The sequence below is a fragment of the Gopherus flavomarginatus genome, chromosome 1, assembly GCF_025201925.1.
Source record: "Gopherus flavomarginatus isolate rGopFla2 chromosome 1, rGopFla2.mat.asm, whole genome shotgun sequence".
In the NCBI taxonomy this organism is placed as follows: domain Eukaryota; kingdom Metazoa; phylum Chordata; order Testudines; family Testudinidae; genus Gopherus; species Gopherus flavomarginatus.
The window spans coordinates 126,177,006-126,195,189 of NC_066617.1; the positions used below are offsets into that span (position 1 = coordinate 126,177,006).

General features: G+C 39.9%; 1 protein-coding gene across 11 annotated transcripts in view; it reads left to right on the forward strand.

Annotated features, from left to right (window-relative positions):
• Nucleotides 1-18,184, forward strand: part of SOX5 (SRY-box transcription factor 5) — an 857,385-nt gene that overhangs the window by 552,119 nt on the left and 287,082 nt on the right. For all 11 annotated transcript variants that reach the window (XM_050968476.1, XM_050968460.1, XM_050968468.1 and 8 more), the window contains one exon: nucleotides 14,581-14,791. In XM_050968476.1, coding sequence (XP_050824433.1) covers nucleotides 14,581-14,791 — 211 coding nt within the window. The remainder of the gene's footprint in view (nucleotides 1-14,580; nucleotides 14,792-18,184) is intronic.

Genomic DNA, 18,184 nt, shown 5'->3' on the forward strand with positions numbered 1-18,184 from the left:
GCTAGCACGAGTCACTGCACATGCTGCCATACTGCTTTTTTTTAGGCATGAGTGCATGTATGTTTATCCAAGCTGGGAATTACACCTTCCAACTTCTGTATAGACCTACACTTTAGTGTACTCACATGATTATTGCTGGTAAAGGTTTCCTGTGGGCTCCTTCATGTAAAATAACATGGTGTGCTCAGAGGGAAGGAATAAAGCAACATTACACATCCATGAATTGTGTTATAAACATATATGCCGCATAGTACGTGATGCTAAAGTGACGTTAGAGAACATTAGATGAGAGAGAAAAATCCTGTAATAGCCATGAGAAATGTTAATAGACCCAAACATTATAAGCACAATTAACATCATTAACTGAATGGAAACGCAGTCGGGACTCAGTTGTGTCTAATGCTGAGAATGAGGTAGTGTTGGAACAAAGTTTTCCTACGTTGTATTCTACAAGCTTTTTATGAGCTTCAAGTTAAGAAATGCTAAAGAATTCAGTATTTAAATCATGTAAATACAAACTAATACCCAAAGTACAATAACTTAATGTGTATGTATGATATTCTTCTCTAACTGACATGTGTGACTCCTATTAATGTTATACATACACATTGTAGAGAAGAGTGAACTCCTTTCAAATGGACTGATCTTATGTTTCTGACAATGCCTGCTTGTATCTTGGACAATAAAAATAAACACAAAGCTGTTGGCATAGTTCCTGCTTATAATGCTATTTGCATGTGATTTTCACCACTCCTTCAGATAATTGAATTTATTCAGGCAGTTTATTTTTAAAATGTGTAGTCTCTGTGCATGGACCCATCTTAGATTTTAAAAAATAACCAAACTTTATCCACTTCTGTTCCATGCATGCATGCATACATTTACCATAAATGTATGCACACGTGTTAGAAGGATAGAAGGTGAACAACTGACGAACCAAAAAACTACAGTAAAAAAATAATTAAAAAGATGAAGCATGACTCTTGTAACCAAATACTCTGTCTTTGTGTTCACCCCCTACCTGTGTTCAAGGTCTCTAAGTGCCCAATAGGAGCTTTTTAATTATTTTTCCCTGTTTGATGTTGCTACGTATAATGAATGGATTGCAGTGGACTTTTTTGTAGAAACCCTGTATGTGCGTCAGCTCATTGCTGGTAGGCACTGTGATACCTGGCTGGATCATGTCCTGAGCGTCTGAGAAATTTAAAATAAAAAAAAGACATTGTTTAAAACCAAGCTCTATTAGTCAAGTGATGCTTCCTTGTCACAACTTAGGCTAGCATTCTTTCCAGCCAAAGTGGAGAAAATGTCTGCCTTTGGGGTTGGGCAATTTTGTGAGTTTTTTTCAATATCAAGGCAGCATCACTCTGTGATGACTGAGAACTACAGGGAATACTCAGAAACCAATGATTCAAGGAGAAGCTTGGGGAAGGAGAGGCTAATTCCAGCAAAAGTTATTCGTCCCCTTCCTATGCTAGATAGCTTGGTATGACTTCAGTAAAATAACTGTTTGCTATAGCTTTTGTTACTTGCATGAAATACTAATTGGCAGCGAGTAATTTGTAAGCAACATGTTTCATGACATAATCCGTTGCAATGACCTGAAAAGGCTTTTTATCTGCAAAAGTGAATTAGATTTGTCTGCCTCAAAACTAGCAAGAATAAGAAAGCATTTGCGGTACTCAGTGTGATTTTTTTGTAAGATGATTGGAGGAAGGGGTGTAGAATGATCATCCCCATACAATTTTGGAACAATGAAATTCTTAATTAAGGATGCCAAAGTATGACTCTGTATAATCCTATCTCACTGCTCAGAGGTCCCTTGGTAGAAGACCACATATGCTATAGTATGTGGCTTAAAGGAGGAAGGATCAACTGTGAATGAAACCTGGTGAGGTGGGCTGAGTCAATTTTAAATCAGAATTGATTAGCTTTTATGGCTTTGTATAATACAAGTTTGTGCATGTAGGGTTAAACTAACTCCTGTGTGCAAGACCTTTGTACTTTTAAGTTCTTATACAGCTAGAGGAATGAACATGGGGTAAGTATTCAGGAACTCTAATGTTAAATCTACTCTGCAATTGACTTATTGAGTGGCTTGAGCAAGTCATTTCCTTTCCTTTCCTTTCCTTGTTTGTTGCATCTATAAAATGTCATAGGATTAATTTGTGAGGATTAATTAGTGATTGGTGGTGCAGCACTTTGATAGTACATGCCACGCAAGTGCTAAATGTTTTCATTTAATTTCTTTTTGTGTTTTTTAACATTTTATTTTTTGTTAAGCATTCTGATAAGAGCATAACACCAAATACCATTAAATCCTATCATATATATTTATTCTACCTTACTATCTGTCTATGAATGTATACATTTATCCCATGTGCATTACTATCATCTCTGAACATCTTATAACATTTCTCATGTGGTTTTATTGCTCCTGAATTGCCATCACTGAAGCTTTCACATACACCTTAAATTCTTCTTCCAAATTCAGTTTCTCTAGGACTGAGGAACAGTATTTGATAAAATGAGGGTCCGGTTAGTAGAAAAAATATATTGGGAGTTAGGCAGGAGAGGGAAGGAGAAGAAATCCCGGAGAGAAAACAGGTCTGTTAATAAATGTGGGAAAAGATGAAAACGGATTCACTGAAAAAGGCTAAATTTCTGAATTGTCCTTATGATCATTCTTTTACCAGAAATATATGATAAATAAGTAATAGGCAATTAGAGAGTATTGGAGACCTTGATAAAAAGAAGCAGGTAAGAAAACACTTGGAAAACTTAGATACATTAAAATCCGTGAGTCCAGAGGCCTGTATGAGGTCATCTCAAGGGTTAAGTGAATGAGGTAACAAATTTCTGAACCACTGGAAATTTACTTTTGAAAAGTCATGGATTCTGATCTCCTTATTCACACTGGAGTCAGAGGGGTGTCTCGTGAAGTAAGGTGTGAATAAGGTAATCAGATTCTGATCCATATAGAACTTGGGAGCTTCCAGAAGACTGTTTCCAAAAAAAGGGGTTCTAATATTCTAAACAGGGGGTCGGGAATGAAGAGTGGGGGAGTGATTCTGGCAATTGTCATCACATAAATCTACCTGTAATCTTTAATAAAACGGTGGCACAAATATGTAAGCAAACACCTAGAGGATAATGGAACCATGAACAATATCCAACATGGCTGAAATTTTCAAACCACTGCAGGGGATTTAGCTACATGTCTTCCATTAATTTTACAAGCATAATGTTTAGCTTAATAGAAGATGTGTGGCTAAATCCTTGATATTACTTTGAAAATTCCAACCCATGAGTTTATAAAGAGCAAGTCATATGAGAACAACTTGTTTTTTTAATTAAGTAGGTGAAGGATATGCAGTAAATAAATACATCTCCATGTAAATGAAGCATTTAATAGACTGTTTCACAAACTTTCACTTGAACATTCTTATTGTCTTGGATATGAGCACTGTCACACTGGTTGAGAACAGGTGGAAGAACTGAAGGAAGGGTAGTGCTAATGCACTTCTTGAGTTTTTGGGAGATGTGTATTGTGGTGATGTATGACCAGGTTTTATTTAACATCTTAAAGAGGTGGTGCTAACAGCATATTCATTAGAAAAAGGGACCTTTCCCTTTGATATACTGCCACAGTTGAGATCAGCAGAGGGGTTCATGCAGGAGCTCCCTCAGTGTAAATGAGTGGGAGCTGCTGGCAAGGTGTTCCCTGTGAGGGGTCCCCTATTTTGGAACCCTTTTCCTCCTCCTCTTGGTCTGCCTGGGGCCAGACTTGTTCATCTTTCAGGCATGCAGTAAAAGCCCATCATTTTTCTTTACCCCAAGGCAGTTGGGGAAAGATTGGGCTGAGGTGAATATATTTATGGGCACTCCTTCTTTACTTTTTCATTTTTAATTTATGGGATAGGCACCCAGTACACTGGATGGGTGCCTATAGTTGCACTGTAGAAATTTGAAGAAACAGATTATTCTAGAAGTTTTAAGAAGGAAATTAATTAAATACATTAATTAAAAATTTCAACTGAACACCAGTGAGGAGAGACAAATAACATAAAGGGAGGTTAAAACACTGTGTATGTAGGAAATAATAAAATGTGTTTCATCCTATAAAATTACAAGCTAATACAGCGGGAGAAAAATAATCTGTAACACAGATAATCAATGGGAGGAAGGCACTTGGAAACGCTGAAAGAGATTTAGGTGTGATAGAGCAAATTAGATACAAGCTTGCAATGTGGCATGGCAGCAAAAAAGGAGGTAACAAGAAGGTAATTGTCCTTTTCTTCATAGCTCTGGTAAGATTACATCTAAAATATTGTGTTCAGTTCTGGGCAATTCAAAGATGTCAACAAATTGGAAGGATTTCAGATACAAGCAACAGAAATGATTAAAGGGCTGTAAGAGCTGATTTGTGAGGAAAGATTGAATGAGCTAAATATGTACAGAAGAGCTAACTATGGCCCAGCAGTAACTAAGGGAGGCTGTGCTGTCTAAAAGGATGAGATGGGTACAAATGCCACGAAGGAAGAGGGATTGTCCAAGTGTGGTGAAAGGGGATCTAAGTGGAGTAATAAATTGAAATGAAGCAAAGAAAAGTTTAGGCTAAATATTAGGAAACATTTCCTAGCAGTGAGGTTGTTTGATCTGTGGAATATTCACAGGGGATCCATTGTTTGAGACATTTTAACTAGCCTGACCAAAACAATTGGGAACATACAGATGAACTACGATTTGCCATTGAGGCACATCCCTGCATTCCGGGAGGGGCTGAACCACACTACCTCAAGGAGGAGCATTGGAGGCATTTTATGTCTGCGGCCATGTCTTACACGATGAGCTAGGGGTGTGATTCCCCTGCTCATGCATACGTACTCAGGCTAGCTCTCAGCAAGCTATTGTGAGTAGCAGTAGCCACTGTAGCATGGGTAATGGCAGTGGAGGCATGGCTGAGCTGTACGGAGTATATACCCACTGATTCCGGGTGAGTCTGTACTCAGCACAGCTCAGCCATACCTCTGTTGCTGCTGCCATGGCTACACTGCTATTTGTAGTCATGCTAGCTCGATCAGAGCTAGCACAAGTATGTGTACACGAGCTGTGGAATAATACCCCTATCTTGTAGAGTAAACGTAGAGGGGCAGAGCCCCTGTAGGGTAGCACAAAGTACTACAGCCCTTTTAGGGTGCAGCATTCTCCCTGCCCCTTCATTCCCCCTTTCAAACACTGTGATCCTCCCCTTAAGGAGTATCCCGGTAGCAGCTCCGAAAATGGAGGCTGTCATTCTGGCCAGCCTGTGCGTGATATGGGCAAAGGAGCAGAGTTCTTTATTCCATTCCCCGCACCATACACTCACATAAAGGATTAGCTGGAATCTTACCCTTAGGGAACAATCTTCCATTGATCACTAAACAATGGACTAGGTGATCTCATAGCACCTTCCCATCTGTGAGTGTTATAAATTTATACTATGTTGAAAATATCAAAAGTAGAAAACCGGAGAACAGCCTGCCAGTCATTGGAAGCCTATGGCATCCCATAATGAGGTTGTGGTAATGTATTGTAGTACATGATCAGTAAGTAATTTCATATTTTAAAACTGTGGTCATTTTATACCATGTTATTTCCAAACTAGCAGAAGGGTTTAATACAAATAAAAGACTAAACGAAGCAGTTTTGATAAGTAGTCTTGTTTTTGTTTAGCAAGGTCTTAAGGGTGATCTTTAATCCCTCAGGGAAGAGATCATAAATGTCTTAAAGTGCTTTTGCAGGGTTTTATTTATTGTTTTTAGCCATACAGATCACTAGTAAGAAGATAACGAGGCTGTCATAATACAAAATGTTCTTTGTTTTTACAGGTTGTGGTTAATATATTAGCAATTCTCAAAATGCCACTCTTGCTTAATAAGTGTTTTTGAGAGCAAATGAAAACCTACATTTCATTCTTGAGATCAGTGCTTTTGAAGAAAAGGGGAGCATTTTAGGAAAATGGAGATATATGTCTAACTATGTGTGGCATCGCTACCTAAACAGGATCTGTGTCACTGCAAGTCCCTCGCCAAATTTACGCAATACAGTACTATCTGCATGATTATTTTTATTATCTCTCATGCAAAAGAAGGATTTGCAGTTTCTTTATACAGGAAACATTTTATGGTAGCCAATATGAAAAACTATGTAAACAGTTTTGCTGAAAACAAGATAAAATTTAAATGACCCAAAAAACTGGGGAAAAAAATCTGCCAAATTTTCAAAAGTGGCTCCAAAGTTTATCAACGTTTGGTTTATGCACCCTTCACCACTGCAGATACATAGTCATACTCATAATTCTTTGATCTGCAGTGCACCCAAATACAGAAAGCTGGATAAGCCCAGGCCAATAAGAAATACTGAATGTAAGCTGTTTGTGTGGATAGTGGGAAGATCAGTGAGAGGACAAGAAAGGTTTGTATTAAGGCAGTGGTTATCAAACTATAATCTGGAGATCACTGATGGTCTATGGAGAGCTGGCTTCTCCTACTTACTTTCAGCTGCCTCAGCTGAGCTCATCAATAGAGAGAAGAGCTTGCATTATTGTAAATGTAGCTGGAAATAAGGGGGATGCAGACTCCTATATGGGCTATTGCTATGGGGAATGGAGGGAAGATCAGAAAAGAAAGTTATCCTCACAGACTGCTGCCATGGACAGGACTGGAGGAGACATCCCCGAATGTATGGAAACTGCCAACCAGAGAGGACTGAAGAGCTACTGATGGAAAAGGAGTAGAGAAGAGAACTGGCAGCATATCCAGGGGACTTGAGAGAGAGGAGAATTAGGCAGCTTGGCAGCATTCCATGAAAGAACGGACTCAAACACCTGGTCAGCATGTGCAGTGATTGACTAATGATTGTGTGACATTGGTTAGAGCTGAGCGTAATACAAGGAGTTGTTGCCGTGCAGGTTACATACACACAGCTCAGGCTGTGCTGATACATCTCAATCTTCATTTGCAATGCAGTCCTAGGGTGCTTCTGAGCATGGATTCTTCTAGTTGTGCAGCACTAAGGAAGCCAAATGTGAAAATGCTGATTTGCACATCTGAACACAACAGTGGATATGGCTCTGGACAGTTTCAACGGCATACCCGAACTTTCAGTGTGGGATTTTCAGGAGTGCTCAATATAGGCAGGGCTGGCTGCAGGCACCAGCGAAGGAAGCAGGTGTCTGGGGCAGCCAATAGAAAGGGGTGGCACTCCGTCCATTATTGGAGTGGTACATCCGGATCTGTGGTGGCAATTCAGCAGCGGGTCCCTCAGTCCTTTGCTTCCTCTTTGGTGGCACTTCGGTGGAAACTCAATCGCTCTGCTTCAGTCTTCGGCAGCAGGTCTTTCACCTCCTCTCTTCCTCTTCAGCGGCACTTCAGCGGCAGCTCAATCAGGTTCGTCTTTTTTTTTTTCTTTCACCACTTGAGGCGGCTAAAAAGCTGGAGCCGGCCCTGAATATTGGCCTAACTCTGCTCTCCTTGAAATCAGAGTTCAAGGGAAGCCCAGTTGGGCCACCTCTGACTGAGCACTTGTTAAAATCCTATCCCCAGTGCCTTACAGGAGCCATATTAATTGTGCTGAAAATTGTCAGAGTTTAAGTCTTTCATGGTCCTTTTCAACTAGAACAATCTTCCTAGCACAGGTTATTAGGCTCCTAACTTCTCCTAATTCACATCCTTCATCAAACTGCACTTCTTCAGCTAGACTCATTAGTGCTAAAGCCTATCTCAAGGTGCTGTGATTTGAATACTAATCTCACAACATGCTCTCCTCCCACTGCTTTGTCACTGTGTCTCTCTCTGTCATGTGGTTGGCAGCTTGCTTTTGTACTTAGTTTTGGCCTATGTAGATATTAAGGTTTATGGGCAAGGACTATGGGCCAGATTTTGAAAGGTACTTAGGTGCCTAAAGATTCATATAGGTGCCAAGTGGGATTTTCCAAAGTGCCCAAGTATTTTAGGCACCGAACTCCCTTTTATTAATATAAATAACACTTTTCTAGAGCCTTTCACGCAACAGTCTTCAAGCTCTTTAGGAACAATAATGTAACATCTTCCAAAAAACCTTGAGTATTTATTAATTAGTATTTATTCTTATCACCACTTTTAATATGGGAAAACTAAAGCACAGGGAAGATAACTGGTATGCTGGATATCATTGACCAGATTCCTTGCTTCCCAATCCTGTGCTTTAATTATTAGACCATGTTCCTTGAGAATCATAGAAGTTACAGATGGAAAAGACCGGTTAGATCATCACACCTAACTCCTGCCAATGTAGTTTCCAGTCTTGTGGTAGAAGTCATTAGATAGATACTACAATGCTGGATTTCAGCCCAAAGGACAAGAAGCAGCAATGATTGCCGAAAAAGGAATCCAATACCAAGTAATATATCAATGGTTTAGATAAGGAACTGACAGTTCCAAAAGATGCCTTCGTACAATCCTAAATGTATTATCCATTTCACAGTCAAAAGATTTTTTTTTTCTTAAATCAATTTAATTTCAGTTGAATGTGGTATGGTTTATATAATCAGTGAAAATGTGAAACTCTGCATTTAGAAACATCTCTAACTAAAGAGAGTGTCTCTCCAAAATAATGCAGTTAAAAGTCGTTTTCTTCTACCACGACCTCATCACTCAACTCCACAGATCCATTCACTGACTTCTTCTCCATTTTTATATTGCATTTCAGCTCCTCCCCTTCAGCTTTAGGCCCCCTGATGCTGCGGTGAAGCTCTGTGTGGGTGAAGTAGGGTGACCAGACTTCCTGATAAAATCGGGACTGTCCCGATTTTGAGGAGTTTGTCCCGCATCCCGACCAGAGTACGGTCGGGACGCCATTTGTCCCAATATTTTTTTTCCTGGTCTTTGGCAGCAATTCGGCGGAGTCCTTCAGTTGTGGACTGTGTTCAGCGGTATTTCGGCAACGGGTGCTTCTGTCTTTGGTGGCAAGGTTTATTACCTGCCACTGAAATACCACCGAAGACCGTCCACGACTGAAGGGCTCTCCGCTGAACTCCCGGATGGGTGAATGTGTTAAACAAACAAACAAAAAAAACCACAAAAACTTGTGTCGGTCCCGATATTTTCCCCTTAACATCTGGTCACCCTAGAGTGGACAGATCTGCTTTCATGTGGTTACAGGACCAGAATCTGAGGCTCGACTTAGTGCTACCCCTTTCAATATCTTAGCTCTTATTTCCTCCTACACCCCTACCTGGACCCTATGTTCTGCCCAATCCTTACTTCATAATGGTATTTCCCATTTCACCCCTCCCCTTTTTTCCAATACTCTCTTGTGTTCCAAGTATCCTCCATCGCCTTTTTCAGATCTCTTTAGAGACCACTTCTCCCCAATCATTGACTGACAATTCTGCTGCGAGAGAATTCATAGACAGAAGACCTATTTAAATATAAGATAGAAGCTAGTTAATTCTACGTTTTTTAAGTTGTTCACTAGGCTAGTAGGTTCATCTTCTTGAAGGTGCCATGAGTACAGCCACCACCATGCAGTTTTCAAACAACATCCTCAGTGCAACACAAATAACATAACACAGGATTCTACGGGTGGGGGGGGGGCCCTGTCAAAAATTCCTTACTGATTAAGTGGCACATTTCTTACTGAAAATCAATGGGACTTCTGCTTGGGTCAGTTAGGATCCTTTGAATATCCCACTCATAATCCTGTGAAATAACAGGCAGTACTGAACTGTCTGAATTTTAAGTTTTTCTACAGTAACAAAGCTGAAAGGTATTCTGCATTTTTAAAAAATAAAGTTTCATTTTTTATTTTTTTTTTACTACTTTATAATGCACAAAATAGGCCAGAAAGGTTTTTATCCGGGGAAAAGAATTTCTGGCTTTGTGTTTTTTGTGGGTTGGTTGGTTTTCAATATAAGAAATATCACAAATGTCAAGTTTGGTATTTCTTGGTACTGTGAGTTCTCATGCTTTAGTTGAAGAAGTAGGAAGGTAACAAAGAGATTTACCAAAGATATCCTTTCTCCAAAATATATATTAGGCATTGAAATTAAATAGCTGTTAACAAAATGCAAACACTTCTAAGCAGTCTGACTAAAAATCCCTTGCCTTCACAATTGCTCTGTTTTCAGTCTCTTTCCCTTGTTGAAACTTTACTAGTTTTTCAGTTGCTGTAAGGTATTCCAGAGTAGACAGGGTCTAAATATTTAATTTAAAAGACAGGGGAAAAAACCTTTTTTTTCTTATATTCTTCACACATTATAAAGAGCAAAAAATGGGCAGAAGTCCAGCTTTAAGAAACCCTGTTAGGTTATTCTTAACATAAGGGATTTTTTTTTTTTAAATCAGACAATATTAGTGCTTGTTTTAAAGACAGGAATCTTATTCCAGGTATTTTTGGCAGAAGCCCCAAAAGTCAGCTTTCTTTGTCATTTTAATACTTCATATAGAGCATCCCAGAACAAGAGGTAGTGGTAATTAACAGTTTCAGCTTAGCTGTGAATTTCCATTTGGTTACTGGTCAGCTTAGGTAACAAATTTAACTTTAATGTTACAGAAGCACAGTTTTCTATCTGAGTTTAATTTTGGATTAGGAGCTGAGAAATCATATCTGATAATGTGCATCCAAAGACTAAGAAGCAGAGGCTGAAATGTACTTAAAATGCTAAAAGATACTACAGAAATCAGCGTAATATACAACTTGTTCCTTTTGAATAAATATTTTACGTCACTTTAAAATTGGAAGAGAGTTTTACTCAGACTATGGAAATGGAAACAGGCCATTTTAAAGATAAAAATAAAGTTATTTTAACAGCAAAATATTTGTACTTTTTATGAGAGCAAAGGTAACATTGAGTAATCTTTAAAAATCTATCGCTGAGTGAGGATAAATCCATTGTCCAGTGACATGACTTTTCTTGTCAATCACAGAGGTGACAAGGGGGCTAGATTAAGTAAAGCTTGCCCAAGATTAACAAAGGAAGATTATTGACCTCATCCTGAAAGGGCAGAAGCCTGTTTTATCATTAAACCTTGGAAGAGAGATTCGTCCATAGGTGGCAAGTTTCATATAAATGAACAAGTGTTTCTGAGGGACTCTAGTTCTGAATAGAACCAGAAGGCTTGACTTTTGGGTCAATCTATTTTTCATTGTTGGTGAGGGTGAGGGGAGAAAAGTGGCCAGCCCTAATGACCTTGTCAGCAGGATCTTTGTAGGTTCCTGACTGCCATCCTAAAGTGGAGAAAACAAGAAACGACTGCATCAGGTGTTGGTGAGTACAGTCCCAGTTCGATGTTTGATTGAGTGTTGTGTCAGCACACATTAACAAGCAATTCACAATGTAAATGAACAATGGACCCCCATACACAAAACAGCTGCTAACTGCATAAAACTGTTACAGGGATTAGCAGAGCCAGAGGCTGAAATGTAATCAAATTTGAACAGGTGAAATGGTTACATAGCAGACAGAGAATATTCCTGGGTGAATTAGCAACAGCATCTAGTTTTCCACTGTTGTGGTGACAAGGGTTTGTAACACTTGTGAGGTCTGCTGAATTTCCATGAACTTCCCTACCTTAACAAGTATTTAGAGAAGCTGGTGCATGCTGCTGCTGCTGCTTTTTTTTTTTTTTAAATGACACTTGCTAAAAAACTGTAATGTGCTTTTCTTTCAGTAAACTGAGTAAAATTGTGTGTTTTTTGTCTTTTCAAAAGATTGACCTGCTAAGTCTCACTTGGTTGAAGGGAGACTTTCCTACATTGGAATTAATTTTAGGCAGTTTCTGAAGTGTTGTCCTCTTGCCATTAAGGATTCTTCAAGGTGTTGGTAGTGGGATGTTTAAAGTCTCATGCATAATTTCTCAAGAATTCTGTCTCTGAAAGTTCCTTAGCTTTATATAGCTCTTAACGTATGTTCATAAACATGAGTAAGTTGTTTATGGAAGTTTTTCTTTCCTTTTTTTTTTTTTTCTTCCAGACAATGAAAGGCTTAATAGGTCTGAAAGGCTTTTTCTTTCGTTTTGTTTTTTTTCTCCTAATAAAGATGTGAAATTAAATAGAAGTGAGTAAGGTAAACCAAAGACAACAGTTAAGCATTTCAGGCTGTTGTGCAGAATGATCATAGGATACAATCATGGCTAGTCTGGTGGAGGGTATAGGCTCACCTCGATATGCTGAGGTTTACATGTGAAACTGTCATTAACACTAATGGATGCAGTGTGCACCCATTCCTGTGCACTGAGAGGAGAATATTCTTTTTAGATTGTAAATCACACAATGAATGTATGATTGCTGCAGATCTTTTTGGAAAAATAGTTCATTGTACCTTAACTTAGCTCACAAAAATTTGAATGCAGCTGTGGTGCTACTGTATGTGTGTTTTAATTAAGTGTAGTGTACATTAAGAATCACCTGGGCATGAATAACCCATATATGTGATATTCAGACACTATGTATGCACACACATAGATGAGGTGGTTTCAACAAAGAGTGAAAACAATTTACTCTTGGAGCAGGAATTTTAAAATATAATTCAATGCACAGATATGTTCTTTTGACGTCTGTACAGGGCTTAGGTCTGACTTAATTTTTTTTCCAGCTCTGTAGTCTTACTGTATTGGTATTTATGTGGCCCTCCCACACTAGAGCACTTCACAATCATTAATCGATATATCCTTATAATACCCTAGCAAAGTAAGGAAGTATTACTGTCAGCTCTGTTTTAGCAATGGGAAACTGAGACCCAGAGAAACTTGCCCAAGGTCACACAGGAAGTATGGAAGAACCAGGAATTGAACGCAGATCACCTGAGCCTTAGTCCAGTGCATTAATCACAACACCACTCTTCTATCTTGATGCAATTTCCCCCTTCAGAACAAATAGCCCATATAACTTTTAGTAATGGAAAGTATTCTGGCATACAGTTTGCATGCCAGTAGTTTGCAAAATACATTTTTTGAAAGTTGCCTTGCATTTCATTGTATCTTCCTTCAGTTGCTGTTGTCCTGAATATACAAACTAAAGCTATCATTAACCCCCCACACACCCACACCCACGTGAAAACAGAAACAGGATAATTTTTGTTTTCAGTTGGTCATCTGTGAAAAATTATCAACGTTATTGAAACTTCATGAAATATTCCACTATATATGTTAATAAAATTGTTTACCAAAAGGGTTATGGAAATTTTTTGGTGACATAAAACCACATTTTCTTGCTTAAACCTTGTTGTCAATAAATTAAGACTACCAAAAATTATTTGGAATTTTTTTTTTTTGTGAAAACCAGTTTAACAAAAAATGGAAAATGGATCCGTTTTCAAACCCTGCAAAATGAAAACAGTTTTTAAAAGTGTAATGATTTTTTTCAACCAGCTTTATAACTGAGATGAGAATCTGGTTCACTGACTTATTAGTAATGGAAATAATTATCCAACATTTTATACAAATACATAAGGAAATACTCTGTAGCGTTATTATGAGCTAAAGAATAAGAGAAGAATCTGAACAGAAGGAAATGTTTAAAACAGATAATAGAAATATATAATTTTGCAATATTATATAATATAGATAGGATATGTAACAAATTAAGGACCTGAATGAAGACATTAAAATCAAAGGAACTAATCAGGTACATAGTTAATTTTAAGCACACAGTGTTTGCAGGATTGGTTTCTAAAGTAATAGCAGAGGAAGAAAGGATTTAAGAGGCATATGCAAGAGTGACAAAAAAGATTTAAAAAGAGATAGGAGTCACTGAGTCAGAAAATGATACTTCATATGCCAGAAGCTGCAGAGAAGAAGGCTCTCACATTAATGGAGGCAAGTTTGTACATATAGGACCTAGATCTGTCATCTGTTAAAGTCAATGAGATTGCTTCTGTTGACTTTAATGCAAGGGAGATTATGCCTGTATTTTAGGAAATTGTGCAGTTGTATCACTGTGCCACCTGTGAGTGTCATGAGGACCACCCTTGTGAAAAATATTGTCTTTAAAAGAAAAGAGGGTATGAGATGGAGGAGGAGAAAAGAAAATGAATTAGAAGCAGTAAAATGATTGCTTCTTTCCTTAGAGATGGGAGAGCTACTTGAACTGTGAGTTGAAAAAAAAATCATATAGTGCAGGGATTTAATAGCTGATTGTTATTTCATTTCCAACAGCAACTAGCCATCATGGCATTAAGTGCTTTAAAAAGGCAGGAAATTAATTATCTTAGGGAAAAAATCTGAAGATTGCACATAGAAAGCTGTAAAAGAGCAAACAATTAAAGGTAATCAATACCATTGTTATTAGAAAACCTATGAGTGCAACACTTCTCCTCAGTTAGAGAAAAACTGTATTTTATGTTTCTCTCCTGCAAGCTGAACTGTGTTCACTTCATCCTGTAATCTTAGTTTATCCTTTATCGAGAAGCTTTGTTCTGGATGTTTTTGAAGCATTGCATTTCTTTTTAAAGGTTTCACCAGAAAAACGAACAGCAATGAACTCAAAGAACAAAGGGTTGTTATTTCTTTTGCTCTTTTGTTCTTTTTCAAATTTCATCTCATGTCTCTCCTCTTTCAGGAAGTTGATGGCAATAAAGTGATGTCTTCATTTGCCCCGCACAACTCATCTACCTCACCATTGAAGGCAGAAGAAGGTGGGCGTCAGAGTGGAGAGTCATTGTCCAGTACAGCCCTAGGAACTCCTGAAAGGCGTAAAGGCAGCTTAGCAGATGTTGTAGATACCTTAAAGCAGAGAAAAATGGAAGAGCTCATCAAAAATGAGCCAGAAGGTAAGGCCTGGGAAATGGGCCAAAATTTTGTTTTCTTTTCTCCAGGTTCTGTCAACTTTGGATATCCATCCATCCATCCATCTCCTGCTCTTGTTGCTGGCAAAATGGAAATGTGTGCTCTGTCTACACTAGGGATAATTTTCACAAGTGTTCCACCATTTCACCAGCACTCTTTAAACTTTTTCCCCAGCTTTGCCCTACTCTGCTTTATATGGGCTAGCTGCTGCCAGCACTGTAAGCACAATGTCTTCTAACTTGGCTCAGAATCAGGTCTAACTGACATGCTGGTTGCTACTGTGGTGAAAAGCTACTGACATTGCTAATACCAGTGAGCTGAAAACAGTGTTATCAACGATGGCAAACTTTTGAAAAAAAGTCAACTTGTATAGACAGGGCCAATATTTGAAGGGCAGAAGGTGGAATTTGGTAATCATGAAAGGTCCTGGATTAAGTGTGCCCTAAAATATAATCCTTTTATTTATCTATGGAATGGATACTGTGCAAACAGATGTAATATAAGTTTCTCCTGTGCTGCTCTGGAAATTTCTCACCCTTAACATTCAGGGACCACCTCTAGGAGGTGGCAGTAGGGTCTCTGTGCCCTTTCTGCCCTTGGCTTCACTGCCAGAGATATGAGCTATCTGTCCATGGGCAGTGGCTATCAAAGGCCGGGGGAGGCTGTGCCTCCCCAAACAGCCGTGTGGTCCCGCCCATGCTCCACCCCTACCCATGCTCCACCCCTACTCCACCTCCACCTCCACCTCCCGCTGGCTCTTTCCCACATGGCCCCAGGCTGGACTCTGGGTGGCTGGAGTTGTGTTTGCACTGCCTGGTGTTCAGGGCCGGGGCAGGGGAGGGCACCCACCCTCACTGCAGTCCCGAGTTTGGGGGGTGGGGCTGTGCTGCCCGCCTGGCACTCTGGGGTGGGGGCCGTGCTGCCCATCTGCCCGGCACTCCAGGGCTTTAGTGGGGGAGCCGCACTGCCCACCCGGTGCTCCAGGACAGGAATGCTAAGGCAGCCTGGGAGGCAGGGGAAACTGGTGGCCACAGTCAGGGGGGTGGCCCTCTGGGCTCTGGCAGGGGAAGGCAGTGGGGTCTCTGGCAGGGGAAGGCAGTGGGGTCTCAGGCAGAAGGGGTGGGCTGGGTGGGGAGTAGCCTCCCACAGTTCACCCTCTGCCCATGCACCTGTCTTCTAGTAACTGACCCTAGCACACCAACTCATTTCATAGAGGCCACTGAACAGCCGTTATATGGGAAATATTTTCAATCACTATCAATCTGGGCTGGATTTAAACCAGTGATCTAAAGATGAAAGTCTCCATGTTCCATTATATTCCCCTGAGCCATCCAGAAAATATTATTGTAACTGTTTTGGTAGACCTTGTGGATTCCATGGCTCCAGGGGTTTGGTGCTCTTATATGAACCCACTGCTACTGATTCCCTAGTTCCCTTGCAGTATTACTCACCATCTGACTTTGTGTCTGCCTATCCCTTTTCAATTGTTTTTAAAAGTGGAAAAAAACCAACCTCAGAGCTCCCCAAAAGCTATCCTGTTCTTGGGTGTGCATTGATGGTGCCTGTGGGAAATTTTTAGGACTACTTCTACATTTGAAGAAAACTGACTGACAAAAAAGCAAAGAGAAGTATAGTCACTCTCGCACACGTGTACACATGACATGACTGTAAATTAGTCTTCTCTTTAGAGGGGCCCCCAGTAAGAGTCTGCTGGGAAACAAATGCTTTGTTTCGTAACCATTTTATAAAAAAGGTATTAAACATATTGAACCATTCTGGTTTGTTTTACCGCTGACATTATGGCCAATGTCATGATTTTCCTTGTGCCTTGGAGTGGGCAAGAATTCTACATCATGGCTATGTGTGAGGCAGTGAGGAAAAGAAGAGGCAGATTATTTAGGGGATGGGGAAGAGGAGGGACTTCTGGGCAACATGTAAATAAAGTGTTGAGTAGAAAGTTGTGCATGCTCCAGAGACTCCACTAAGGAAAGGCCACAGTTAGAGATGAGAATGGTTACAGCGCCTATGCATTTCCTCATGTCCACTAAAATGAAAATATACAGTACAAACAAAAGGTCTACAGCTTTGTAAAAAGATTGGGAGAGTGGAGGGAGGGGGGAGCAACTGAATGTTGGGCTTTACAAATGTATGCAACAGAAAATCTTTTCTTCCCTCTAGCCATTGTTCTATTGTCTTTCAAAGGCCATTAAAATGAACAGCAGGTTGTGATGAAAATTTCATTAAGCCCTAGTTAAATCATTATGAGGGTGCCATATTCATGTCTCTGTTTCCTCCCCATCCAGAAATAAAAAAGGAAAAGAAGGTTGTTGTTTTGTTTTGTTCCACTCCTCTTTTCCCTAAAAGCAAAATAACAAAAGTTGAGAAGTTAGAAGAGAATGGGAAATGCGGCATCAAACAAAAGGAGGCCACTGACGTGAACTGGCTAGGAAAAAAAAATTAGACTTGCATAAGAGCATTAAAAGGTGGTGAGGAGGGAATATGTCATCTCAGCAAGCCCTCCCCCGACCCCCTTTGCTCTAGTCAGCATGAATTTTTTTAAGTGGCTAATTAAATTTTTATCTTTGTGGGGTGTGGAAGGCAAAACCACTCTCAGTTGTTTTAAAAAAAAACTCTCCACAAAACAATGTTGTCTTTCTTAAAAATTAGCTTCCCACTGCAACCACTGCCTCTTTGTGTGTTAACCCTTTCAGAAAATCTTTTTGTTACTGTTATGTTTTATTGATATATGCAGTGTTGTTGTAGCTGTGTTGGTCCCAGGATATTAGAGACACAAGATGATGAGATAATATCTTTCATTGGACCAACTTCTGTTGATGATAGAGATGAGCCCTTGACTGAAGAAGAGCTCCATGTAGCTCAAAAGTTTCTCTCTCTCGCCACCAGAAGTTGGTTCAATAAAATATATTACCTCAGTTATCCTGTGTCCCTAATGTTTTACTGACACCAGGGCCAGCTCCAGGGTTTTTGCCGCCCCAAGCGGCGGGGGCGGGGGGGGGGAAGCCATGATTGGTGCCTGCTCCACCATGCCACTTTCTTCTTCGGCGGCAATTTGGCGGCAGGTCCTTCCCTCAGAGAGGGAACGAGGGACCCACCACCAAATTGCTGCTGAAGAGCCCGACATGCCGCCCCTTCTCCTTGGCTGCCCCAGGCACCTGCTTACTCAGCTGGTGCCTGGAGCCGGCCCTGATTGACTCAGTCCAAGTATGGCAATCTCAGCTACTGCTTGTTGCTAGTCAAGTAATTAAAAATTCATGTTTTCTCTCTGGATAAGATGTGCTGCAATTGGCAATCTCTAATAATACACGCAGGTAATAACTCAATAACAGGTGATGCTTTATGTCTCAGTACAAAATTTT